Here is a 27,114-nt window from a genome sequence, read left to right as displayed (position 1 = left end):
CCCCTGCTGACCTAACCTCACTCTGACCCACTGCCCCCACCTCTGCGCCCACCCCAGGCTCCAGCCATGCAGAACCTCCCTCCATTCCGGCCCAGTGTGCTCGCTGGGGTTGCTCAGCTTTGCTCCTGTGTGCCCTCTGCCCCGGGGCCCTCTCTGCCCCTCCTCTGCAGAGGCCTGCTGGCCCTGACCCCCACCCTCCCAGCAGAGGCAGCCTCCCCTGTCTGGGCCTCCCCTGACTCTGTTGGCTTCTCTCCCTCCTATCAGGGAAGGACTCTGGAGGGCAGTGACGGAGTGGGGGTGGTAGGCTTGGGAGACGCCCTCAAAGCAGGGAACCTGCTGCAGGGGCAGTTCTCTCAGTGGGAAGGAGGGCAGGTCCCTCCAGGGCAGGGCCACGGCCTCTTCCCTCACCAACTCGCTTTGCTGTGGCCTACCTGGCCCACTTGCCACCAGGCTGTGCTCACTGCACCTGCCCACCCCACTTGTCCTAAACCACGGTGATCTCTAGAGACGGACAGCCCTCGTCTAGACCAGTCCCAAGCCTGGCCCCTCCCCGCACTGCCCTGCGCCCTCACCGACAGCAGGAAGTGCAGCTCCTCGGCTGTGGGGTTCTGCATGATAAAGGTCTGCAGCATCTGCTCCAGTGCCCCCGCGGTCTCCTTGTAGAGGGTCTGTGTGGGGCATGGAGCAGGTCAGGGGGCAGCTGAGCCTCAGGGCCAGAGGACGGTTGAGGCCTCCTGGGGGCCTGTGTGTGTCAGCCTCTCGGGGCCCGCTCCCTGCACGCTCCCCAGGATGGGCTGCACACCAGCGAGCTCACATCATGCCCAGGAAGGGCCCCCTAGGACCCGCACTGGGCAGCCGTGGAGCATGGGTGGTCTGGGGCCTGCCCCAGGGCACAGGATTCTCAGTGGCCGAGAAGATTCACGAGTGTGTAATCCGCTCAAGACCTGGCCCGGAAGGCTCTCGTGTCTACTTGAATGCTCTGCCATTGCCATCTTGAAATTCTCAAAAAAGGTTTAAACAAAGGCCCCTCATTTTCATTTTGCACTGGTCCTGCAAACACAGGAGACCCTTAATCTTGGCCGCTTGGCGAGTCAGGCTTGCCCAGGGAGGGAAGGGCCACAGGGAGTATCCACTGGAGGAGAGCCCTGTGGCTCTGGCCGTCATCTCTCTGGGGGCCACTTCAGCTCGATGAGCCTACCTTTGTCACCTGAGAACTGGGCTGGAGCCAGACCCCTGTCAGGGTGGACGTGGACACAGGGTGAGAAGGAACAGGAAGCCCCAGCCCCGCGCATGGCTCCTGGCTGCACTCGCTGAGGGTCTGGCCGTGGGGTCATCACGTGGTAACCCGGGCACCCTGGACTCCCACAGGGTTGGAGTCTAGGCAGACATCCCCCTTCTGGAGAGCCACTGCAGTAGTGTCGCCCTGGGTCTAGGGGGCCCCTCACTGTCACCCACACCCAAGCTGCCTGTCTGCCGGCTCCATCCTGGACTCAGCCTGGGGAGGTGGCCTGAAGAGCCTGGTCCGGGGGCATGGGGCGGAGATCAGCCCTGCCTCTCCCTCCCGACACCTCCACTTCTCTGAGCTGGTTCCCTCCGCTCTCTGGACGGGTCGCTGCTGGGAAGCTGAGCTAACGCAGATGGGGGTGGGCCTGGCGCCCGGCGGGTGCTCAGCACCGGCTGCCTGCCCTTTGCAGTGGGCGGGGCGCCTGGCGGGGGCGCGGCCGCTTGAGGCTGCACGCGCCCCCCAGTGGCGGCTGCCCGCAATGGCCGGCATCTCCCCGCAGTGCGGCTTCCCTTGCACAGAACTTGAGAGGGTGGGCGGCCGGCCAGGGCCGTGGAGCGCACATCAGAGCTCCTTCTTGCAGCCACTAGCGCGGGCAGGACCAGACCAGCTGCAGTAGCGGCGTGGGTGACACTGAGCTGCACGCTCTCAGTGCCGGCAAGAGGCAGGGAGGCCACCCATTCTATGTACAGAGCGCTGCTTTGCCCCACACGTGGGACATCCAGGGTTTCCTTTCAGCCTCAGTGCTAAATGCCACTAGCTCTTGGATCATCATCCCCTTTTTACAGGTGGGCTCAGAACAGTTAAAAGAAACACCCCCAGCCCTGGCCTACGGTGCGAGGCGGGTGCCTCAGCGGCCCCCTCCCAACCCTAGAGCAGTACGTGGGACTGGACATTCTTCCCCGGGGGCCCCCCTCCGGAAGGGGTGCAGGTGCCAGCCTCGCACCTGTATGTTGGGCGGCTCCAGAAAGAGGCAGGTGTGTTTCTCCAGGACCTCCAGCAGCGGCAGGGACATCACGCTGCGGAGGCTGATGGACAGAAGCCGAGATTTCTTCTCCAGGTCCAGCTGTGGCCTCAGCTTACTGTGGGGACAAGGCAGGGAGCGCGGGGGCCTCCGTAAGACAGCCAGCCGCCTCCCACGGTGGCCTGCGCTGGCTCAGGTCCCTGGCCCTGCCCAGGAGGGCCTTGAAGCCTGATGTCTCCCACCTCGCTGTCCTGAGGGGCGCCAAGCCTGAGCTGTGAGGCTGATGGTGGATGCTGAGCAAGGCACTGCATGGGGCCGGGGAGCCTACCAGAGACTGGAGATGATGCGAATGGTCTGCTGGCGAGTCGGGGTGCACAGCGTGTCCTGGGGCTCCTTCTCCATCAGAAGCTGCAAATCCCAGGTGAAGGCTGTCTTTCCACATACCTGGGCCTGTCCCCTGACACCAAGTTTCCTTCCCGCCTAAAGGCCTGGGTGCCCAGCACCCCTCTAACCTGCAGGATTCTGCTTCTGCTCTGGATCTGCACAGGGGGGCCTCTGTGATCTGACCCCCCCACATCCCCCTGCCACCTCAGACAATTAGAACATAGACTTTAGAATCAGATGGATCATGCCTGAATCCTAGCTACCCACACATGAGCTCGCATGACCCTGGGCACACCTCCAAACTGCTCTGAGCTTCGTGTATTCACATTGCCCTTGTGTTAGGTGGGAAGCAAGGCATGCAAAGCAGTGTGTCTGGGTCACAGGAGGGGCTCAGAAAATGCGCCTGTTATTTTTGTTATTGCTGCTGCTAAGTCACTTCAGTCGTGTCCGACTCTGTGCGACCCCATAGTCGGCAGCCCACCAGGCTCCCCCATCCCTGGGATTCTCCAGGCAAGAACACTGGAGTGGGTTGCCATTGCCTTCTCCAATGCATGAAAGTGAAAAGTGAAAGTGAAGTCGCTCAGTCGTGTATGACTCTTCGTGACCCCATGGACTGCAGCCTACCAGGCTCCTCCGCCCATGGGATTTTCCAGGCAAGAGTATTGGAGTGCGGTGCCATTGCCTTCTCCTTGCTACTGCATAATTATTTATCACTTGTGAGTTTCCTCCACTATCCCACAGGTTCTGCGAGGCCCAAACCCCTAGTAACTGGTGGTGCAAGCTAGGTCAGTATTGGCAGAATGGATGGACAGTGCTGGCCTTCCTGGGTCTCAGCCACATCAGCTGTGTAGTGGATGTCCTTGGCCAGCTCAGGGTCACTGTAGGGAGTGAGTCACTTGAGGGCCATGGATGTGCTTCCAGGTGTGAAAGCCTATGAGGGGCTTGTCCACACTCTAGAAGTCCAGCTGGCCCATCTCTTCCACTGGTGTCTCTCGTGAGTGCTGCTGTTTGAGGGGGGTGCCTGGTCCATCCCTGGGGAGCCCTTCCCCTGCCCAAGGACCTTGCACTCACCATCAGACACTCGAGGAGCTCGGACACCTGCGAGAACTCGTAGCTTTGGGCACCCTCGTTGCGGTTGATGGCCCCCACCAGCATGGGTATGGCCGTGAGGAAGCTCTGCTTCAGGGTCTCGTCCTGGGGTCGGACAGTGGAGCAAGGGGGCAGGTCGGGGAGTGGAAGTACCAGAGGGGTGGGAGAGCAGGAGGGCCACTGTCACAGGTGGTGGCAGGGCCACTGCTGATGGGGGAGACAGCAGAGAACTCCGGCTGGGGCTGCACAGGCTCCGGGATGGGGGCGACCCATGTGATTTTTTTAACAATGTGAATAGTTGATGATGCTTAAGCATCAGGAGGTGCTGTAAGAAGCCCAGTGTCCAGCTTCTCATGATATGCGGCTACCCCAGGCCCAAAGGATCAAGTGTGCGGTGGCCTCACAGGGCTGCCTGGCCCCTCACTGTTCCCGGGGTGCAGGGTCAGGGGGCTGTCATCATGGGGCATCCAGTTCCCCCAAGTGAGAACCCAGGGCTTGCTTTCTGGGGGAGGCAGAGGGCTGGGATCCTCATGAAAACCCATGAAGCATTAGGTGGGAAGGATGAAGAGGAGGCCAGGCCCACGTTGGGGTGGGGTGGGGAGGTGGGCTCTGGGGCCCTGGGAAGTCTAATCCTGACCCCGCTCTGGTGGGCTCCCGGGCCCTGGGAGGTCTAATCCTGACCCCGCTCTGGTGGGCTCCCGGGCGCTGGGAGGTCTAATCCTGACCCCGCTCTGGTGGGCTCCCGGGCCCTGGGAGGTCTAATCCTGACCCCACTCTGGTGGGCTCTGAAGTGGGCCGGGGGTCGTACCCAGGAGCTGTAGTGGAAGAAGAAGATCATCCGGGACAGGATGTTGTCCACCCACGGGAGGATCTGGGCCTTGGCCTTGTCTGCCATTTGGCCGTAGGCGAGGAGGATGGTGCTGCTCGCCCACTTCCACCGCAGGTCCCCCGAGTTCTGGGCACAGTGGGGTGGGGGCGGGGCAGGTCAGGCGCATGGGGGCCCTGCTGAGCCTTCCCCTGGGGGTGTGGTGACGGGAGGTACCCCAGCCACTAGCGGGGTCCGGGAGGCAGGGCGGACCTCAGTTTATCTCACAAGGAAATAGGGGAGATGGGGCTGTCTCCCTAGGGGCAGTGGGCTGGGTCTCGTGGGGTCACTTGGAGGTGTACCCGGGGGTGCTTGTCTCTGCTAGAACAGGCTAGAATCTAAGCCCCTCACCCTTCCAGCCTTGGGGTGGCCCCTCCCCAGGGGCCCAGGACCTGGCCCCCTTCTGTCCCACCTCAGGCTGCAGGGGGCCTGGGAGGGCGTGTCTGGACCTAGACAGACAGTGATGGGGTACCCGGCACGTTGGCTCCAGGTGAGACCCAGAGAGTGGGGGCCCTCGATGCCCCTGAGGACACTGTGGTCCTGCGGTCTGTCAGTGACTAGACCCTCTCTGGGGGTCTGAGCCTCGGGTCCCAGCTGCTGCTCTACCACCCGCCATGTGCGGCACTGCGAGGAGGAGGCCGGACGTCGGCCATAGTCCTGGTTCTCGCTCATCCCCCCTCTGTCCTATCCTGGCTCGCCTCCTGGGGTTGCTGCGACTGCTTCCGCCTTGGGAGCTCCCCGGGGCTGGCCTCGGGCCCTTGTCTCCTGCTTTGGACGAGGCCCAGGATCAAAGAGCCACTAACCACCACGCGGCAGGCAGGCAGCCACGCGGGAGCTATCCTGTGTTGGCCTCACAGCTGGGCTCCCTGCAGCCCGGTGGGAAAGAGGGAGCACCATCGAGAAGGGGGAAAGTGCGGTGCAGGGGCCACGCTGCTGCTGCAGAGGTGGGCCGGAGGCCGGGGGCCGTGGCCCACAGCCTTTCCCCCTAATCAGCCCCAGGAGCCCCCACCCCACGGAGGCCCAGCATCCCTGTTCGCAGTCCAGGCCTCCAGCGGCCGGAGAGCCAGCACCTTGGGGGAGAAGCTGTTCAGGCTCCACCTGATGGGCGTGCTCCGGCCAAACTGCTCCAGGACAGCCCAGACGTGGTCCAGGTGGCGGGTGGCGGCCAGCCCCACGGTGAGCGCGATGCCCTGTCGGGGCAGGGGGCGGGGGGCAGGGCTCACTGACGTGGATTGGTAGGATCCGGCCTACCCCTCACCTGGGTGTATGGAAACTGAGGCCCAGGAAGGGAGGGAATTTATCAGAGGGCACAGGGCACCTGCCTGCCACCAGGCTGGGAGGACACACACATCTGAGCCGAGCATTATGGGGCGTCTCTTTATGGGGGCTGGAGGCGAGGGTAGGGTTGGGGGAGAGGTGACTCTGTGGAGCCCTGCTACTGCTGCCTCCCCACCCCCAGGTCTCAAGCCCTGCGCCGGAGTGCAGAATGCGGGTCCAGGTGACAAGGAAGAGGACACAGTTGTGATGGGCTTGGAGTGGGACCAGGGTCAGGGCTCAGAGTGGGACCGGGGTCAGGGCTCAGAGTGTGATGGGGGTCAGGGCTCAGTGTGGGACCAGGGTCAGGGCTCAGAGTGTGACCAGGGTCAGGGCTCAGTGTGAGACCAGGGTCAGGGCTCAGAGTGTGACCAGGGTCAGGGCTCAAAGTGTGACCAGGGTCAGGGCTCTGAGTGTGACCAGGGTCAGGGCTCAGAGTGTGACCAGGGTCAGGGCTCAGGTCCGGGCTTGGAGTGTGGCCAGGCTCAGGCTAATCCTGAGATCAGGGTCAGGGCTCAGAGTGTGACCAGAGTCAGGGCTCAAAGTGTGACCAGGGTCAGGGCTCTGAGTGTGACCAGGGTCAGGGCTCTCAGAGTGTGACCAGGTCAGGGCTCAGAGTGGGACCAGGGTCAGGGCTCAGGTCAGGGCCTAGAGTGTGGCCAGGCTCAGGCTAATCTCGTGGTCAGGGTCAGACAGTTGGCACTGAGTGGCCGCCACAGCCTTACCTCCCTCTGCTTGGGCCACTGGTGGGACGTTTCCAGCAGGGTTTTCAGGTGTGTCCTGACGTTGGTGCCGTTCTCTTCGGCTTGAAGCATCAGCCCATAGTAGATGAACAGGAAGGCCTGGGGAAGCATTCAGCTTCCTGTCTTGAGCCTGAACCCCCTCTCTGAACCCCTGTCCACTGGGCAGGCTGCCACTTCCCCCGTGCAGGCCCCCTCACCCCTCTGCTTTGTGACCAGCAATCGCTGGCCTGGTGGTGAAGCGTCAAGGGTGTGGCTGCAAGTCCTACCGCTTGGCCCCCGCCCTCTGTTTCTTTCGGGGGCCTGGGGCTTGCGCTGGGCGTGGGCCCATGGACAGAGCTCCTGGGCCTGTGCGGTGCGCACCAGGGGTGGGGGTGGCCCACCTTCTCCGGGGGCTGCTCCTGCTGTGTCCGGTCGGGCCTCGTGAGTGCCCCCAGCAGCTCCTTGGACCACCCTTCCTTGTTCAGAAACGGCACCGACTTGATGGCCATCTGTGAGCAGACAGGTGGGCGGGCAGAGGGTCTCTGTCTCCACCCTGTGAGTCTCCCCCAGCCTGGCCCGCCCCTAACCGCTTGGGGTCCTGACTCCCCGTCCTCCTCCCTGCTTCCCTCTCCTGAGGCTCCAGGGCCTGCTCTCTGACTTGTTTGCTCGCTGTTGGGGACGAGAAACTCATTCTTCAAGCTGCCCCTCCCTGGAGATTCTCAAGGAGGGGCTGGAAACCAGGAGCCTGACCATGTCCCCAGGGCTGGGCCGGGGCTCGGCTGTCATAGAGGCCCAGTGGCGTGTCCCCTCAAGGTGGCTGCACCAGAGTGTGGGTGCCTGGGGGCAAGGTTGGTCTTGTTTCCCCATGGATGTCTCCCCAGTACCTAAAACAGTGCCCGACAAGTAGTTGACACTCTTAGTATTTTTGAATGAAGGAATGAATGAACCAATGATCAAATAAATGAATGAGAAGTCCCTTCTAAACATAAAGTCCTAAAAGCCCTAACATTGCATCATTTTATGATGATAAATACACAGCCTCTCTATTTTCAGTGTTCCTGGTTTCCACAATACAAGTCGTCTAAGATTTTGATCCTAAGATTTTTTTCTGATGGAGAGACTCCTTTTAATTATGCTCCCAACACAAATACCTTAAAAGAAGAAAGGATTGGTAAATGTGAAGATAAGCATTTCAAGAAGTTTGTTTAGCCAAATCACCATAAATTAAGTTGAAAGACACAGTAATTTTTTTTCTTTCTGTGATCTTTTGCCAAGAGTTAATATCATTGATAAAGAGCACTTTATAAACCAATAAGAAAAAGATGACAATCCAGTTAAAAATGGAGATATACAAACTCAACCTTACTAATATTTAAGAAATGGAAATTAAAGATGATGTATCATTTTGGCCAAGATTGAGAAATAGTAAAAGCATCACATTTTGGAGGTGATTGGATCACGTTAAAGTGCAGGTTTGGGCAATGGTAACTAAAATTTATAGTTTATATGCATCCATTTCCCCAATTAATTCCGTTTCTGGGATCTACCCTAAAGGAGCAGTAGCAGGGCCATACTCGGAGACAAGGGCGCCCTCTGCAGGCAGGACTGTCTGCACCCCCTCTGGTGATGCACCCTTGGACCTGGAAATGGAAACTGCTCTAGCCTAGGGCTTCCCTCGTGGCTCAGATGGTAAAGAATCTGCCTACAATGCAGAAGACCTGAGCTCTATCCCTGGGTTGGGAAGATCCCCTAGAGAAGGGAATGACTACCCACTCCAGTACTCTTGCCTGGAAATTCCTATGGACAGAGGAGCCTGGCAGGCTACAGTCCATGGGGTGGCAAAGAGTGGGACGTGACTGAGTGACTAATGCTTTCACTGCACATTGGCCAGCTCCACTCCTCCAGGGCTTCCCAGTGGTGCTGGTGGTAGAGAACCAGCCCACCAATGCAGGAAGCATGAGATGCGGGTTTGATCCCTGGGTTGGGAAGATTCCCTGGAGAAGGGCATGGCAACCTACACCTTCTTGCCTGGAGAATCCCATGGACAGAGGAGGTTGATGGGCTACAGTCCATAGGGTTGCAGAGAGTCAGATACATGACTGAAGCAATTCAGCATGCACGCACACCAGGGCAGAATCCAGAGGAACCTGTCTGCCTCAGTCGTGCCCCACATCTGGTCCATTTGCTAGGAGCAGCAAGACCTGGGTGGCTCTCCCATATGCCCACAGGACGAGTGTCTGCTGAATGCCCAGGGAACCCCAGCCTCCTAGAAGCTTCTAATTTCTCCAGAAGCACCAGGGGCTTCTGTCCCCTCCCCCAAACCTTCGGTGTCTCTTTTTTTCATGGCATCATGTACCAGCATTTGGTGGCCAAAGCGGAGCCCAAACTGCTACAACACTATTTATGGGAATTAGTGTGAATTCTGCATGTTTTTGTAGCAGAGATAGTCATCTATCTGATTCTGCATCAGTCCTAGACCCTGCTAAGAATGTTTACAGAATATATAAGGCGGGCCCCATATTTCTTTTTATATTTTGAAATATTTTGAAATTTGAAACACATCTGTTTCCAAAATTTTCTTTAAAGCTTTAAATATTTTAATTGGAGAAGGCAATGGCACCCACTCCAGTACTCTTGCTTGGAAAATATTTTAATATTGAGGTCTATTTAACGTACAGTGAGACACGTGTATCATCAGTGTGTAGTGCAATGAATTTTGACAAACGTACGTATGTCTCAGTTCAGTTCAGTCGCTCAGTTGTGTCCGACTCTTTGTGACCCTGTGGACTGCAGCATGCCAGGATTCCCTGTCCACCACCAACTCCCGGAGCTTATTCAAAGTCATGTCCAAAAAAAAACAAAAAAAACAAAAAACCAAAGTCATGTCCATCGAGTCATCGATGGACATGAAGTAAATGTCATGCCATCCAACCATCTCATCCTCTGTTGCCCCCTTCTCCTCCTGCCTTCAATCTTGCCCAGCATCAGGGTCTTTTCCAATGAGTCCGTTCTTCGGATCAGGTGGCCAAAGTATTGAAGCTTCAGCTTCAGCATCAGTCCTTCCCATGAATATCCAGGACTGATTTCCTTTAGGATGGACTTGTTGGCTCTCCCTGCAATCCAAGGGACTCTCAGGAGTCTTCTCCAACACCACAGTTCAAAAGCTTCAATTCTTCGGCGCTCAGCTTTATGGTCCATCTCTCATATCCATACATGACTACTGGAAAAACCCATAGCTTTGACTAGACGGACCTTTGTCGGCAAAGTAATGTCTCACCCCGTCAATATCTGGACCATTTCTGACTGCCCCAGAAAGCTCTCTCGTGCTCACTCCTAGTTAATCTCCATCCCCACAAGGCCCGTTTGATTTAGTTCTCCTGCCATAAGGTTAATTTTGCCTCTTCTAGAATTTCGTACGACTGGAATCGTGTGTGTGTGCTTTTATGTGTCTGATGTTTCTTAAAGAGACATGTTGATTCATTTTTTGGCTGTGGTCTTCGCCGCTGCGAGCGGGCTTTCTCTAGCTGAGGGCTCCTCTTAATTGTGGCTCACGAGCTTCTCACCACAGTGGTTTCTCTGCTTGCGGGGCTCGGGCTCTAGGAGCTTGGGCTTCATTCCATAGCTACGGCTCGCCGGCTCCAGAGAGGAGGCATGTGGAATCTTCCCGGACCAGGGATCAAACCAATGTCCCTTGCATTGCGAGGCCATTCTTAACCACCGGACCCATCGGGGAAGCCCTGTGTCTGGTGTTTTTCCCTCAGTGTGTGTTTGAGATTCGCCGTGCTGTTGCACGCTTGTTCAAGTTGACGCCTCTATTTCTGCTCTGACTTTTGTTATTTCTGCTGCTCAGCTTCAGTGTAACTCGCTCTCCTTTCTCCAGTTTCCTCGGTGGGTGAGTAAGTAATTGATTTCAGGTCTTTGGGAGGGGATGAGTCTGCCTAGTACAGGTTGTTCCTAGTCTGAGGCTCTTAGGAATAAGGCTGCCGGGAACATGCTTCTGTGCGTAATTTTGTGTATGAGTGTTTCGTGTCTCTGGGGTTAGTACCTAAAAGTAGAACTCCCGAGTCCTAACTGTATAAGAAAATGCCAGTTTTCCAAGCAGGTTTCCCCATCCCACCTACAGCGGGCACTTCCCCACCAGCATTTGGCTGAGCCTTTCTTTCTCCTATGAGGTCTGTCCGTGGGTGCGTAGAGGCTGCTCCCGGATGTTAACTGACATTTCCCTGAGGATTCAAGATGCTGACGGTTGTGTCTTTGGCTTTTGGTCATTCATCTGCCTTCCTCTGTGACATGCCTACTTAAATCTTCTGTTCACTTTTGCAGTTGGGCTGTTAGTCTTTTCTCCCTGATTTTTGGAAGAGTTCTTCGTTTATTCTGGATACAATCTCTTGTCAGAGATATGTCTCGTGAATATTTTCTTTGTGTCTCTGATTTCCCCTTTTTCACTTTCCTCATAGTATTGTGGGATGAGCAGAAGCTTTAATTCAGATAGAATCCAATTCATCCATTTAAAAATTTTTTTATGCTGAGTGATTTCTGGGTTCCAAGAAATATTTACCTGCCCCTGTGTTTTCCTCAAGAAGCTTTTTGTTTTTTAATATTTAGGCCTTGGGCCCATCTCAAATTAACTTTTGTGAATGGTTTGAGGCAGGCATTAAAGTTCCTTTTTACCCCCCAGATCGGTGATTGTTGCAGAGCCATTTGTTTAAAAGACCTTCCCTATTGAATTGCTTTGGTACCATTAATAAAAAAGTAATCGATCACGTAAGTGTGGTTTTATGTTGGCGATTCTATTCTATCTCTGTCAATTCTCACTATCTTGTTGATTGTAGCTATATAGGAAATCTTGAAGTCAGCTAGTGTAATTCTTGTAATTATGCTCTTTTTCAAGATTGTTCTGGCTATTCTAGGTCTTTTGAAATTTCCATATAAAATTTTAAATTATAGATTTTATTTAATTCTATAATGAAGTTGGTTGGCATCACACTGGCAATACACAAATCAATTTTTAGAATCGACATCTTAACATTATTGACTCTTGTTATCCATGATCATTTATCTGCATTTATTTAGGTTTTATTTAATTTCTTTTTGCAGTGTTTTGTAAAGATCTTGCCCATATTTTGTTAAATTTGTCTGAGTCTTTCATGTTTTAAATGTGACTGCATCATAGTTTTTTAGAAGTTTATTTTCCAATTGTTTATTGTTAGTACACAGAAATTCAGTTGACATTTGCATATTGATTCTATATCCTGAGATCTTGCTAAATTCAATTATTAGTAATTAATAGTTCCAGAATTTAAAAAACTGAGATTTTCTGTGTATGCAATTATGTTGTCTGCAAAGAAAGTTTTTCATTTTCCACTGTAATCCGTACATCTGTTTTCACCTGTCTCTTAGCTTACTGCCCTGGTTAGGACTTCAGTGCAATATTGACCGGAAGTGGAGACTGTGGGCCTCTTTGCCTCATTCTGATCTCAGTGGGAAGGCGTCACTCACTCATCATTAGGTGTGTGAGTGGCTGGGCTTCCACAGACGATCGTTCCCTCCTATTCCTGCTCTGTGAAGGGCCTTCCTCAATGTGACGCTGGGACTTATGATAAAAATATACACGTGGTCTTCATCTTCTTCTGGCACAGAGCTTCTGAAACCCTTTCCTAAGTGATGAGAGCAGTAAAGGTCTTTTGTTGTTCACAAGAAGCCTGGTTCCACTTCTGGAAAGCCCCTGGCTCTCCACCCAGGATGAGGGCGAGTTGCCAGGAGAACCCATCCTGGATCGATGGTTGGAACTCTGACCCACCTCTGCACCTTCAGAGAGGGCGACAGGTGGACTTTCATTATCAGCCGTCGGCGGTTTCGTGAATCACACATATTAACAAGGTCTCTGTAAAAACCCCAAAGGGCTGGGATGTGAGAGATTCCAGGTGGGTGAACAAAAATGCAGATTTTTCTTGCTAATCTTTTGCTAAATATTTTTGAATTCATCCTCATAAAAGATATTGGTCTGTAGCTTTCTTGTAATATGTTTTCTTCCAGCTTTGGTGTTGGAGTTGTGCTGGCCCCATCAGATGGTTTCAAGAGTGTTCCTTCTTCCTCTATTTTCTGAGAGAATTTGGACAGAGTTGGTATTATTTCTGCATTAAATTGTGATGGGCTTCCCTGGTGGCTCAGACGGTAGAGAATCTGTCGGCAAAGCAGGAGACCCAGGTTGAATCCCTGGGTTGAAGATGCTCTGGAGAAGGGAATGGCAACCAACTTCAGTATTCTTGCCTGGAGAATCCCGTGGACAGAGGAGCCTGGCAGGCTACAGTCCGTGGGGTCCCAAAGAGTCAGACACGACTGAGCAACTGACACTTTAACTTGTGATAGAATTAACCAGCGAAGCCTGTGGGAAGGTTTATAAAATATGACGCCAATTTCTTTTATCCAGGGCTACTCAGATCCTCTGTTTCTTCTCTTGTCAGTTCTGTGGTTTGTGTTTTCTAGGGAATGTGTTTATTCAATCTAAATTGCCTAATTTATTGGAATCATATTTTATTACCCAAACATTCTCCAGATGTTTAAAGGTTGTTCACTGATATTCCACCTTTACTGATAATGAATATTTTTTATTTTCTTGATCAGCTTATCAAAGAGCTTATCATTTTATTAATATTTTTGAAAAACCCACTTTTGGTTTTATTCACTCTCTATTGTTTGTCCATTTAAAAAAATTTGATTTTTCCTCTACTTTTTATTATTTTCTTTCTTCTACTTTGGGCTTAGTTTGCACTTTGGGGAATGGCTTCTTAAAATGGAGTTTAGATGATAGATTTTATCTTTTTTCTTTTCTAATATGGGCACTACAAATATAATTTTCTTCTAAGCATTGTTTTTTGTTGAGTCCCCCAAATTTCCAAATTTTCATATTGTGCTTTCTTTACCATTCATTTCAAAATATTTTCTAATTATCCTTGTGATTTCTTCTACGGCTTGTGGGTTACTTAAAAGAGTGTTGTCTAATTTCCAAATATTTGGAATTTCTCCAGACATATTTTTGGTATTGATCTCTAATTGACGTTCTGGGCAGAGAATGTGCTCCGTTTGATTTCAGTCCTTTTAAATTTATTGAAACCTGATATATGGCCCAGCAAGCGATCTGTCTTGGTGAATGTTCCATTTACATTTGAAAAGAACGTCAATTAGATCAATTTGGTTAATTATGTTGTTGAAGTCTTCTATGTACTTAGTGATTTTCTGTCTTATTTTTCTATTAATTACCTGTATTGCTGCTGCTAGCGGTGTTATTTCCACTAAATGCTACTTAATTACAACTGTTGTGCTGGTACTATATGATAATAATAACTAATGCAGTGAGTGAGGGCTTCCTGTCTGTCACGCCCAGTGCCAGACCCCATGTAGATCACTTCCTGTCATTTCACAGCAAGCGCTGGAGGTTGGCACTTTCACCCCCATTTGATAGAGGAGGAAATAAGGTACAGAGAGGCAAAGTAGGCACCCAGCACACACAGCTGTGGTTGGCTGAATCTGGACTTGAATCCAGGCCTGCCAGGGCCCAACGTCCCTTCTCCCAGCCACGTGGTGTGTGGTTGGAGTGGGAGCAGCGTGACACCCGTCCTCGCTGTGACAACCTCAGTCCCCACCGCCCTCCTCCTCGCCCCTCTGCTCTCCCGTCTGGCCTCCGCATCCTCTCTGGGCCCCTCAGCCATGGACCCAGATCCCAGGACGGGCGGGAAGGGCCTTGTGTGGCGAGAAGGGCCTTGTGTGCGCTGGACACTTGCTCTGTGCCAGGTGTCTAGAGACAAGTTCACGTCCTGACCCCCAGGGACCCTGCTGCTCCTCGGTACCAGCCTTGCCCGCCCTCCGCCTCCCATCCTGAGCCTCCTCCACCCTCCCAGGGCTGAGTGGGTGCCCACCCTCGCCCCCCATCATCCCTGCAGAAGGCCCCCGTGGCTGGGCTCCCTCCCTACCTTGGCCAGCTGCTCTTCCCAGCCAGCCTTCTCTCCCTCCTTGAAGAGAGTCTCTGAGGGAGAGAGTGGAGGTGGTGGTCACTAGAGGCCAGGTCCTGTGTCCACGGCTGGGGCTGGGTCTTGGGCTCCATCTCCCCCATCCCTTGGACATGACTGAGTCAGGACTACATTGTCCTGTGTTTGTCTGGCTCCTTGGGGGAGGTGAGCTCCAAGGATAGTGAGCTGGACTTGGGTGTCCAGAGCGCTGGGCTGGAGTCGTGGTCCTGCCATCCATCCTGTGTGACCTCAGGTGGGTTAACTTCCCTCTCTGGGCCTCAGGCTCAGACAGTGGTACAGAGGGCTCCCTCTGGGCATGGTCCCCTGGGACGTGCTTGGGTCTCCTCAACGGTGGGAAAACAAAGCCCAGGGAAGGGCACACTGGGGCGCTGGAAAGCCTTTATGCTTGAGGCTGGAAACCCAACCTCAGAAAGAGGGGCCACTTCAGGGAATGCTCTGGGGGGATCTCAGAGGTGACCCAAGGCACAGAGGGACCTCCACCCAGCCTGTCAGCTCCAGGGGAGGGGTGCAAAGCCGAGCCAAGCTAACGCCTGCCTCCTCCCAGCCTTCTTCCCAAGCACAGCCTCTGAGGCCTCCCCTCTGGGTCGCCCTGGAGACAGCAGAACCGCCACACCCATTTCTCCCCCTACCTCAACTCTCGGGCTGAGGCTGTTGACTAGCTCCTCCCTAAGGCCCCGGGGTGTGCTCACACCATTTCCTCCTCCAACCCCTACTCATGGCATGCAAGGCATGGCTCAGAGTTGGCTGCCTCCTCTGGGAAGTCCTCCCTGATGGCCACCAGGGCAGAAGTACCCCCACAGCTGGGCAGCAGTGAGCTCAGCTCATGCTTGTGAATGAATGAATGAGAGGTGGAGTTTGCCTCCCTGGTGAGGCTGTGAGCTTGTGATGGCAGAGCCGGGCACATGACAGGAACTCAAAGAGTGTTAGCTGAGCCTCATCCTGGTAAGACCTCCCCACATGAGTCCTCCCCAGGGGTCCTCAGAGACCCCCCACTATCCAAGGTGGCCCTTCCAGTGGCTCAGAGGCAGCAGCTACAGAGGAGGCACAGAAATATGGACCTCCCGGGCCTGTGACATGCAGCTGGGTGCCCAGGCCTGTTGCACAGTCTCTGTGAGCTCGGCCTGTCTGTCTGCTGGGAACCAACAGACCACGGCAGGGCAGCCCTTCCTCCTGGAACCTCCTTGCTCTGCCCTGGTTGTGTCCAGGTGGGCAGCTGAAATGCTGAGGGCAGGAGCGTGGCCTCGTCGAGACGGGCAGCACAGATGCCGTGGGGGTGTCCGGGCCGCAGCTTGGGGCCGTCTGGCTGGCTTCCCTGTTGTGCAGCTGATGCTCAGTCCCGAGTATGTCCCACAGGTCAGCAGCCCTGCCGGCCCCCTCCTGCTCTCTTCACGGCCTGCCCCGCCCCCTGCTAGACTGCGGACAGAGGGTGGCTGGGCCCAGGCCCTGAGGGCAGGACATACCATCAGAGGTCATGATGCCCATCACGTAGAAGAGACTGCGGTGCGGGAAGACGCCCGACAGGACCTCAGTCTCCAGGTGCCGGGCCACCACCTGCCACGAGTGCCTGCAGATGGCCACCAGCACGTTGCTGGCCGCGTCCTGGTAGGCCTCCTCCAGCTCCTTGGCGGGGGGCAGAAAGGAAGAGTGGGTGGTCAGATGGAGCCTTGACATCTCACACACAGGGTCTGGTTTGGTGGGCAAGACAGCTACTGTCAACCCAGGTTTTGGATGGAAAACTGAGGCTGAGGAAGCCCAACTCGCAGAGCGGGCGGGTGAAGGTGAGGCTCGTCCCCAGGGCTCAGGATCACACGTGAATGTCCACATCCCTGGGCCTCTTCCTGGTCCAGAAACCCATCGTCATTATCCGTGCTGCTGAGCCTTTGCACATATGCTGTGTCTCCCACCTGGAACACAGTGCCCACTCGTCCTGTCTATCCAAACGCTAGTCCATTTTGAAAGCTCGCTCCAACACCTACACTCTAGACATGCATCCTGAAGGCTCTACTTGATGTCACCTCTTTCCGGAACTCCTGAGAGCTTAGGACAACATCACAGCCTTGGAGTCTTAACCATCAGGGATTCAGAAACAGAGTCTCTGCTTCGGTCCCGAGATCTCTGGCCTGAGGAGTCAGTGTCAGCGTCTCGGGGGCAGAGGCCCAGCTGGCCAGCCCCTTCACCCTCCCTGCACCCCAGCCAGGCCCACCATGCTCTACTCGAGGGGCAGCCTCAGACTGTCCGGCGCTGTGTTGCCACACCCAGGGCTTTTCTCAGTGCTGTCTGAGTCATCAAGTGAAATCGTTATATCATTTATGATTTGTTGAAAGGGTGATTATGAGGGATTCTTGTTAAGATGGTGGGTTGAATCTGATTTTGCTCTTTCAGGAAAAGACCTCAAGTACTCTACATTTAGGAGGGTTTTACCGAGGGTGATAGCCACCCCTCTGGGTGAGGTAACTGGGCTGAGCCCTAAGCTGGAGGTAGGGCAAGCTGAGAACCGGCCTCCACCGACACCACACATGGTCTGGTAGAAATCCTGGGGCATGTGTCTCCCAGATGCTTACAGCTAGGGAGGCCGGGGAGAGGGTGGATTGTGTGCAAAGTAGTCAAGCGCCCAGATCCCCACCCTGCACACCCACAGGGTCTCTGGAGAGGCCAGGCTGAGGGTCTCTGGCGGGGGAGGCCAGGCCTGCGAGTGCAGGGGACAGACACTTCCTGGGTCAGGTTCTCCACTCTGCTACGCGGGGCTGAGCCCCAGATCAGGTCTTCCCTGGGAGATCTGGATGGCCCGAGAGGAACGTCACTGAGGTGCTGATATGGGGACAAGGGACATGTGGAGGACAGTAGAGGGCTCACCTCGTAACTCTGTGGTGGACCCCCAATCTCATCACCCACCTGTGTGCCCAGAGCACCTCAGCAGCTCCTGAGCACAGGCAGATGGCCACACAGAGAAGGCCATGGATATGGGAGGGATCAAAACCATAGCCACAACCACAAACCTGATGAAACCCAGAGAAAAGCTACTCAGAGGAAAGAGAGGCCAAACAGAGAGAGAAAACTGGAAGCAAAACAGTCCCTTTAATATCCTGAGAGATAAGAGAAGACACTGCATCTGTGAAGCTATTAACAGGATGAAATGGGAACTTTCTGAGGACAAAGACCAAGATCTCTTGAAAGTTAAAGGCTCATGGATATGCATAGAAAATGCAGTCAAAGATTTGGAAGATGATGGCTCCTCAGAGAGGAGAATGAAGGACAGAGAGGTGGAAAAAGAGAGGTGGGATGAGAGTATGGGGAACTATGGAGAGCTCTGGGTCTGAGAGTCAGGCGTTCCTGAAGCCTAGTACAGAGCAACACAGGGGACGATGTCCTGGGGAATCAGGGAAGCGTCTTCCAGAAGCAAAGGACCCAAGCAGCTGGACTGAAAGGATGCAGGACCACACAGCAGAGGCTAAAATGGAGCCAGGCATGTGCTGGGCGTCATGCAGGATGGAGGCGCCAGGAGGCACTTGCTCTCCCTGTGAGTCCTGGACCAGTTTGTGCACCCAGAGAAGCGCCTGCCCCCACCTGCTGGAGGATGTGCGGTCCAGGTCCAAGCCTGTGGTCTTCAATAGGCGGGGACCCAGAGCCAGGCAGCCAAGGGCTGAGGTACTGCCTGGGGAGCGGGTGGGACGCACAGACCAGCCAAGAACTCTCTGAGACTCACCTTTCTCTGCTGTAAAGTGAGTGCATGAGGCTGTCCCTCTGAAGGGGCTGGTGGTAAGAAAATGAGAAAATGGGCAGAATCGCTTGGTCAGCCACAAGGCTGGGCATTGCCAGCACCCTTTGGGTCCCCGGGGCAGCTGCCTGCACCTCAGAAGCCTTTGCGGAATGGCCTATTTGCTGGGGGTGGGTGGTGGGGGAGACTCACCGTGGACTTGATCATGTTCTCCAGGGCCAGCTGCATGAAGGACTTCTCCCAGGTCTCCTCCAGGGACTCAGTGGCTCCAATGACTGCCCCTAGGACGTGGAAGAGCCGGAACTTGTGCCGGGTGGAGATCTGTGGGTGGCAGGGTGGACACCGGCTCAGGGACAAGTTGGGTCTGATTAAGTGGGGAGTCGCCGTGGGAGCAGCAGTTAGGGGGCGGCGCGTAAAGAGGCCAGCGAGGAGATAGCATAGTGGACACATTTGGTCATCCATGCAGCAACACCGCTGTGAACAGCCCTGAACTAGGTTCTGCAGACACAGATGAATAAACACTTGTCCCCATCCTCAGGTAACTACCAGGGGGTCTAAAGAGCATTCTACCAGTTCATCCATTTATTCTTTTATCTATCCATTCATTAAAAAATCCAGATAGAGCTTAACCCTAATCATCCACCCAATCATCCCTCCCCTGTGACTTTAGGCGAATTACTTCCCTCCTCTAAGTTTCAGCGTTCTCATCTCTGAGAATCATGATAGTCTATAGAGACTGTTCAGAGGATGATCCACACATGTTGGTCTAGTTTCCACCCACCCCCTGCTGGCTCGCTGGACACATGGGGAGACTGACTTGCCCCAAATAACGGCTCTGCTGTCCGGAGGAACCAAGGTCTGAACCTGCTTTGGGTCTAGCCCTGCCCTCCCCTCCCCACGCCCGCCCTGAAGAGCCCTAACAGCTCCCACCTGCTGGTTGTTTACAAAGTAGTCGTGGATGGTTTCTAGCACCAGGTTGGGGGCCCCGTGCGCCATGCTCTTGATTTTCTTGATGATGTATCTCAGGTGGAGGGAGTCTGAACCACTGAGGTCCCGGAGCAGCTTGAAGCAGATGGCTGAGGTAGAAGGAGTGAGGGTGGGTGCGCCGTGGGGGCCACGGTGCACCCGCAGGGCTGGGCGGGCAGGGGAGGGGCGGGGCGGGGTGGGCTGGGTGGGCAGGGGCGGGGCGGGGCGGGGCGGGGCTCGGCTGGGGACACACTGGGCGATCCTGGGGCTCCTAACCGCTCTGCCCGTCCTTCTGAGGTTCAAGGGAAGATCAGAAGCAAGAAAGCAAGCAGGGAATGCATTCTCGCTCGCTCGTGCAGTACTCGATCCATTCATCGGTTCACTCCTTTTCACCCATCCATTTACCCATTCGTCTGTCATCCATGTGTCCGTCGATCTGTCCATGCACCCATTTATCCATGTCTTTCTATCCATCAATCCACCGGTCCACCCACCTGCCTGCTCATCCTTATGCTCATTCATCAGTCCATCCATGAATAAATTTATCCATCTATCCACCTTCGGTCCATCCGACCTTCCATTCCTAAATCCATCTATCCATCCATCTACTCACCATTCACCCATTTAAAAATTCATCTACCCATCCACCCACCCTTAATTTATCTGTTGATAAATTAAGCATTCATCCCTCCATCCCTCCATCTGTTCTTTCCTCACCGCTTCATCCTCCATCCAGTCACCCAACATTCAGTGGTGTTCTTTTATTGTAAGACTATGTGCGTGGCTCCAAGGGGAGTCAGGGCCCGGCTCTGTTCTGAAGGAGCCTCCAGCCCAGGAGAGCCCTACCCAGTATCAGCAGACTTTCTGTGGGGAAGTTGTCTAAAAGGCCCTGGGCACACAGAGAGTGGAGGGGTGATGAATCCTAAGACAGAAAGGCAGTCAGGACTGGCTTCCCAGAGAGGGTGGCATTTTAGCTTTGCCTACAAGGATGAAGGCAGGTCATCCTTTGAAGGAGGGGATAAGCATTCCAGTGAGAGGGCCAGGTGTGAGTTGAGGTTCTAGGGTGTGAAAGGTGTTGGAGGAGTGTGGAGGGAAGGGCTGAGAGAGGGCATCTGGGGCTTCCGATGGTGTCTCAGGAGGTGTGAGGAGGCCAAAGAGGATGCGCAGGAGGCCCTGCTGAAAGCTGCACCAGATCCACGCCTCTTGACACCCCAAGGTCCTGGAGAGTGGGCTTGCTCTGGCCCTCGTTCCCGGGACTTCCTCAGGTGGAGGGACTGATGGGGTCTGCTGGGACGAGTCCCGGGGCCGGGGGTCACCTGCACTGTAGGCTTCCTCGATGAATGCCGTGTGCTCTTTGGGCATCAGGGCGGCCTGGCTGCTCTGTGACTTGCAGAGCAGGATGGTGGTGGGGTGCCTCTGTCTGTCCCCACGGGCAGAATTCTGAGGTACCGTCATGTAGGACTGGTTCTTTGTGAATTCAGAGATGTGGGAGGAGATTCTGAAAGGGAAAAGAGGCCTTGGGTGTATGCATCTGAATGGCCCCGTGTGTTTACGGAGGGAGGTGCTGGAGAGGCCGAGAGGATGGTATTATCTAACTAGAAAATTCCAAAGAATCTAAAAAACACCCTACCAGAACAAAAAAGTGAATTCGGCAAATTGGCAAATATAAAGTCAGCGTACAAAAATCAGTCACGTTTCTAGGTACCAGCAATGAACTGGGAATTAAAATAAAAAGGTACTATAAACAGTAGCACTAAAAATCATGAGATGTTTAGGTATAAATGTATCAAATAATTGTAAGATCTATATACTGTAAAATATAAAATACTGTTGAAAGACATAAAGACTTTAATAAATGGAGCGATGCACCATGTTCACAGATTGGAAGACTCAACATTGTTGTCTATTTTCTCTAAATTTCTCTAAATATTCAATGCAATTTTCATCAAAATCCCAGAAGCATTTTTTTTTGTAGTAGCAACAAATTGTTTCTAAAATTTATATGGAAAAGTAAAGGAATGAAGATAGCCAAGTAACTTTGAGAGAAGAATTGGAGCACTGACACTGCTGATTTGGAGGTTTGTAATAAAGTTACAGTAATCAGTGCAGTGTGATATTGATGAAAGCACAGAAATATAAACAAATGGAGCAAACTATAGAGCCTAGAAAAAGACCCACGTGTGTTATGGTAAAGGTGCAACAAAAGCAATTCAATTAAGAAAGGACAGTCTCTTCAATAAATGGTGCTGCAATAACTGGATAAACACATGTAAAAAATAAACCCCAATTTATATCTCACTACAAACATAAAGTTATCTCACTATAAACATAGGGTTAGGGCTTCCCTGGTGGCTCAGAGGGTAAAGAATCTGCCTGCAATGCAGGAGACCTGGGTTCGATCCCTGGGTCAGGAGGGTCCCCTAGAGAAGGAAATGGCAACCCACTCCAGTACACTTGCCTGGAGAATCCCATGGACAGAGAAGCCTGGTAGACTCCAGTCCATGGGATCGCAAAGAGTCGGACACGACTGAGCGACATCACTTTCACAAACATAAATTAACTCAAAATTGATCACAGACTTAAAGTAAAGCCTAAAATTCTAAAACTTTTAGAAGAACATTTAGGAGTAAATCTCTGTGATCCTGAGTTGCACAAAGCAGTCCCGTATATGACACCAAAGGTACCATCCATAAAATAAAAAATTGGTAAATAAGTTCACCAAAATTAAGAATGTCTGCTTTTTGAAAGACAGCTACAACAAATGAAAAGATAAGCTTTGGACTTGGAGGAGTAATTTGCAAATCACACACGTGATAAAAGACTGTGCCTGAAATATACAAATACCTTACGAACAAAACACAACCAACCTAAGAAAATACAGGTAAAAAGATTCAAATGACATTCCACAAAAGGAGAAAAGCAGATGGCAAATAAGCCCATAAAAACTGCTCCACACCATTCCCCATGGGGGAAATAAATTAAAACCCCAGTGGGATATCAATACACATCTACCTGAATGGAGAAAAGAAAAACCAGAAAATACCAAGTGCTGGTGAGAAGACAGAGTAACTAGAGTTTCCATCATTGCCCACGGAAATGCAAAATGGTACACCCAGCGTGGAGGGTAGTTTGGTATTTTCTTGGAAAGTAAGACCTACATTTACCATCCAACTCAGCTGTTCTACTCCCAGGCATTAACCGAAGTGAAATGACAACGTCACACAAGAATCTGTACACAGATGTTTACCGTGGCTTATAATAACCCCAAACAGAAAAAATCCAAATGTCCTTCGACTGGTGAATGCACCAAAAACTGCATTTTATTTCAGGACCCACAGAAATACTACTCAGTGGTAACGAGAGGAGTGACTGATGGAGGAGGCCACATGGAGGAGGCTTACATGCGTTACGCTGTGTGAAAGAAACCAGACCCCCAAAGCGACGTGCGGCCTTGTCCCATTTTTGTGACATTCTGAAAAGGTGAAACTATACAGGCAGAAAACAGATCACTAGTTTCTGGGGATAGCGGGATTGCTGGAGGATTGATTACGAGAAGGGGCACGGGGAATTTGCAGGGGTGCATGGAGCCGTTTCATAGCTTGTGTGTGGTCGTGGCTGCACCACTGTAAGAGTTTGGGACTCTCGATGAGTCCCAGTCTAGAACTGGGACTTCCACTGCAGGGGGCGCAGTTTCGATCCCTGGTCAGGGAACTAAGATCCCACATGCTGTGCAGTATGGCCCCCAGAAAATTGAATTAATTAAGAAAAAACTTGTAGAACTGGACACTAACAGGGGTGAATTTTACTGCATTTAAATAAGAAATACTTTAGCTACTGAACAACAACATAGCTAAAAAAAACAAACCAAGAACAAAAGAAATAAGAACAAAAATGACCCCCCCATCTCATTTCCTTCTACTATTTCTTTTTTCTTAAATATTTATTTACTTTTCACTTTTTGGCCATGCCCCGTGGCATGCAGGATCTTTGGTGCTTTCAGGATCTTATTTCCTCAACCAGGGATGGAGCCCATGCCCCCTGCGGTGGAAGCTCGGAGTCTTAACTTCTGGAGCGCCAGGGAAGTCCCTTTTTCTGGCTTTTTCTTGCTCACTCCACCCACCCTAGGTGCAGAGGGCTCCCGCTACTTCTGAACCCGCCGGCACACTTCTACCTCAGGACCCCTGCACTGGCTGTTCCTATTTGGTGAAACCCTCCCTCCAGAGCGCTGCTCGGCTCAGCCCCTCACCCCCACTTCACTTCTTTGCTCAGTTGTATTTTTCTCTATGAGCTTCTTTAAAATCTGACCCTCGCCCCACACTGACCGGTCGATTTCCTCCCACGCTGCTTTCCAGCTTGTAACACTGTATGATTCTCTGGGCCCTGTCTGGTGTTTATTGCTGTCTCCCCCACCAGAATGCAAGCCAGGAGACAGGGCTCTTCATGTCTTGTTTCCAGCTGTGTCCCCAACACCTGGAACCATGCCTGGCACTCCTCACAGGGACTCAGCAAACGTTTGTGGAAAGAACAGTAGAGTGATGTGTCCAGAGCAGCCATCAGCCCTGCTGGGCTCTTCTGGGTCCAGCCCTTCCAGCTCACTGGGATCCTGGCGGTCTGTCCTCTGCAGCCTCCACACCGGGTCAGTTGCCTGAGCCCTTCTGGCTGACCTTGGGCCTCCGCTCTTCTGTCTGCCCAGAGCGTGTGTCCTTCCCCTCCCCGTCCTCCTCGACCCCTTGTGGGGGCCACATGAAGTCGCCTTCAGCCTGCTCGCCATGGTCAGTGCATCCTAGAGTAGGGGTTGTGTCCCCTGGCTCCCTGATGACTGATGGCCCTCCTTGGCTCCCACTGAACTCACAGGAACCCTGGCGGCTCCACTGACCAACCCCTGGGCCTTTTCCTTCCCAGTCCCCCTGGAGGTGTGCTGGCTATCTCTCTCTGGGTCCCCCACATGTCCCAGGGAAGGGCCTGGGCGAAGGCCCAGTGACTGACCGAGTGAGTGGATGCTGCTGGGGGTGTGCTCCTGGGAGGAGCCAAGGTCAGCCCTGGACAGCGGGACCGTCCTCCCGGCCACCTGGAGCTGCTACCTTCAGCTCCCCTCCCAGCTGGCCTTCCTGCCTGGAGTGTGGGGCCTTCCCCTTCCCTGGCCACATCCAGCCTGAGCTCCCTCTGCCCCTCCCCACCGTCTGCCTCTCTGGGGACCAGTGACTGTGGTCAGCAGGGGATTCTCCCGGCTGTACTTGGCCCACCACCCACCTCACCAGCGCCCCCACCGCTGCCAACGAGGATGGGCCTGTGTCAGATGCCATGTCCTCACACCAACCCCACGAGGTGCTGAGACACAGAGAGGCTCAGCGACCCATCCCAGGACACACAGCCTCTGCAGGAGAGCGTCCATTCAGACCGGATCCGACTCCAAAGCTTGCATCCCAGGGATGTGACCACTGGGGCTCAGTACACACACCGCCCCTCCTGGAAGGCCCCCCTTCCTATGTGCGTACTCAGTCTCTCAGTTGTGGCTGACTCTCTGTGACCCTATTGACTGCAGCCCTCCAGGCTCCTCTGTCCATGGGATTCTCCAGGCAAGAATACTGGAGTGGGTTGCCATGCCCTCCTCCAGGGGATCTTCCTGACCCAGGGATCGAACCTCTTAAGTCTCCTCCATCGGCAGGTGGGTTCTTTACCCACGAGGGCTACCTGGGAAGCCCGCTCCTTCCTATGGCCTCTCAGAAAACCAGCCACTCCCGTGCTGCTCCTGGAGGGCTCAGCCTTTCACACCGAGCCTGGCCCCCCCTGCACCCTGGAGGGGCCTTGGCAGGGTTGACCACAGCCACCAGCGAGATCTGTGTCTCACCCCAAACCTGCCTCCCAGTCCCGCGGCAACCAGGATTGAGTGTATTTTAAAAGACAGGAGAATAGGAACGCAGTTAGCAGACAGCTGCAGGGGGAGCGTTTTCTCGCCCTAGACGTGAGGCGGGATGCGGCAGAGGGGAGACCGGCCTGAGCACGCGGGCAGAAGCGACGGTGCAGAACAGAAGAGCTGTGTTCTGAGGCGGGTCGGGCGGCTCCCTCAGGGAGACATGACCACGGAAGCACAGGCAAGAACCTCACCTGGGAACCCCCTCAGGGACAGCCTGGAGAGCCGACGTGCCCCAGTCCCCACGCAGCACACCGTGGGCCTGGGGACCCAGAGAGGGAGGCTGCCCGCAGCTTCCGACCTGCCGCTGGACTCAGGAGGCAGAGCTGCCCTTGTGCCCACCTGGGGCGCAGGGACCCCGGACGACAAAGGCCACAGAGGGCCTCCCCTTTGTGCACATCCCTCAAGTCTCTTAGGAAACAGGCTGCTGCGCCCTCTCGACGAGGTGGAGGTTCCGGGCAGCAGAGGGACAGCATGCCCACTGTCTGTCCATCTGTCCACTCCATCTCACACCGCTGGTCCCCACAAGCATCGGCAGCTACAGGCGATGTGACGGCAAAGGCCATGCTGGAACTCGAGACCCCCTCTCTCCCTGCACCCAATCGCCCCGCCCTGCCGCCCCCCAGCCTCCTCTCCACCACATTGAGGGCTGTGAGGTCAGTGTCCACCCCCAACTCCCACTCCAGGGGGCTGCTGGCATGCTGTAGGACCCCTCCGTCCCGGGCCCAGGCTCTGGGGGTCCACCCCTTGCTGCCCTGCCCTGCAGGGGGCCCCTGCCCGGCACTGGGCTGACCTGGGGTTCTGGGACCTGGCTGAGGAGGTCCTGTCTGTGCTGGCGTGGCTGTGTGGCTTTTCTGAATGCTGCGCGTCCATGTTGGGGTGCCGTCTGGAGGTGCTACCCACTCTCTCCTCATGCCCGGCCGAGCAGCTCTATCTCTGGGCTCCCCCTCCCCCGCCCCAGCCAGCCCTGACCTCACCCCTGAGGTCACAATGCTTGCAGCACCCACCGCACCTTGCCAAAGACAGGGCTGTGGAATCGAACACTGTGTCCTGGGCGCAGCCCGTGTGTGTGTGTGCGCGTGCGCGTGTACACCTATGCCCTCAGTGTGCCCCTCCACCTCTGGTTCTTAGTTGTCTCCTTCTGGACACCTGTGGATCCGGCTGACACGCTGCTGCACCCTGGAGACCCCCCGAGGCAGGAGGCCCAGCTAAAGCCCGCCTGGATTCCCGACCCAAGGGGCAGCAAGGCAGTAAACGCGCGGTCTTAAGTCCCCGAGTCTGCGGTTGTTTGTTCCACAGCGACGGGTAACTTACTGTGTGCTCCATGCTGGAAGCAGCAGAGCTGGGACTGAATGGCCTCCTGGTGGAAGCCCTCTGGGCGGGTCCGCAGTGGGCTGCCTGCTCGTTGTCCCCTGGTCCAATTGCGTGGCTACAGGGGAGCTGGGTCCCGAAGACAGACCAGGGCTCCCAACAGGGACGCTTGTCAGCAGACTCCGCTGCCAGAGGCCCCAGGGTCCTCCCGTGTGGAGGGGCGAGGAGGCCCCACGCAGCAGACGGTTGGTGTCTGGACCTTCTGGTGGGCGGCCCACCCCCAGCCCAGCCGGCCCTGATCTCGAGGAGTCCTGGCAGCTGTGCTGTGCCTGCAGCCCCTGCATCCTGGAGACACACACATGTGGGACCCTGGCCGTGTGCAGGAAGCCAGAGAGTCAACAGATAGCAACCGCCTACCGCGAGGCCTTGGGGGCGTTGCAGTTGCTCCAGGGGTCAGCCCCGCCTCTCTGGCTCTGCCAGGCAGGTGACCTTTCCGAGGCTGTGACCTCTTTAGAAACAGGGGCTGATGATGCCCCCTCCCCAGCTGGTTCTGAGACTTGAATC

At 54.4% G+C, this 27,114-nt stretch overlaps 1 protein-coding gene across 4 annotated transcripts in view; it reads right to left on the bottom strand.

Annotated features, from left to right (window-relative positions):
• Window positions 1-26,230, bottom strand: part of LOC139186855 (maestro heat-like repeat family member 5) — a 60,778-nt gene extending 34,548 nt beyond the window's left edge. For all 4 annotated transcript variants that reach the window (XM_070802351.1, XM_070802354.1, XM_070802353.1 and 1 more), the window contains exons 1-14: window positions 26,033-26,230; window positions 20,645-20,826; window positions 19,293-19,438; window positions 18,555-18,683; window positions 16,108-16,267; window positions 14,591-14,643; window positions 7,022-7,129; window positions 6,624-6,740; window positions 5,655-5,774; window positions 4,528-4,674; window positions 3,702-3,824; window positions 2,575-2,654; window positions 2,229-2,364; window positions 573-668 (exon numbers count right to left, since the gene is read on the bottom strand). In XM_070802351.1, coding sequence (XP_070658452.1) covers window positions 573-668; window positions 2,229-2,364; window positions 2,575-2,654; window positions 3,702-3,824; window positions 4,528-4,674; window positions 5,655-5,774; window positions 6,624-6,740; window positions 7,022-7,129; window positions 14,591-14,643; window positions 16,108-16,267; window positions 18,555-18,683; window positions 19,293-19,438; window positions 20,645-20,826; window positions 26,033-26,112 — 1,677 coding nt within the window. In that variant the 5' untranslated portion in view covers window positions 26,113-26,230. The remainder of the gene's footprint in view (window positions 1-572; window positions 669-2,228; window positions 2,365-2,574; window positions 2,655-3,701; window positions 3,825-4,527; window positions 4,675-5,654; window positions 5,775-6,623; window positions 6,741-7,021; window positions 7,130-14,590; window positions 14,644-16,107; window positions 16,268-18,554; window positions 18,684-19,292; window positions 19,439-20,644; window positions 20,827-26,032) is intronic.
• Between the last annotated feature and the right edge of the window lie 884 nt (window positions 26,231-27,114).

Source organism: Bos indicus, chromosome 14, assembly GCF_029378745.1.
Source record: "Bos indicus isolate NIAB-ARS_2022 breed Sahiwal x Tharparkar chromosome 14, NIAB-ARS_B.indTharparkar_mat_pri_1.0, whole genome shotgun sequence".
Taxonomy (NCBI): Eukaryota; Metazoa; Chordata; class Mammalia; order Artiodactyla; family Bovidae; genus Bos; species Bos indicus.
This window is presented reverse-complemented; position numbering and strand designations above follow the sequence as displayed.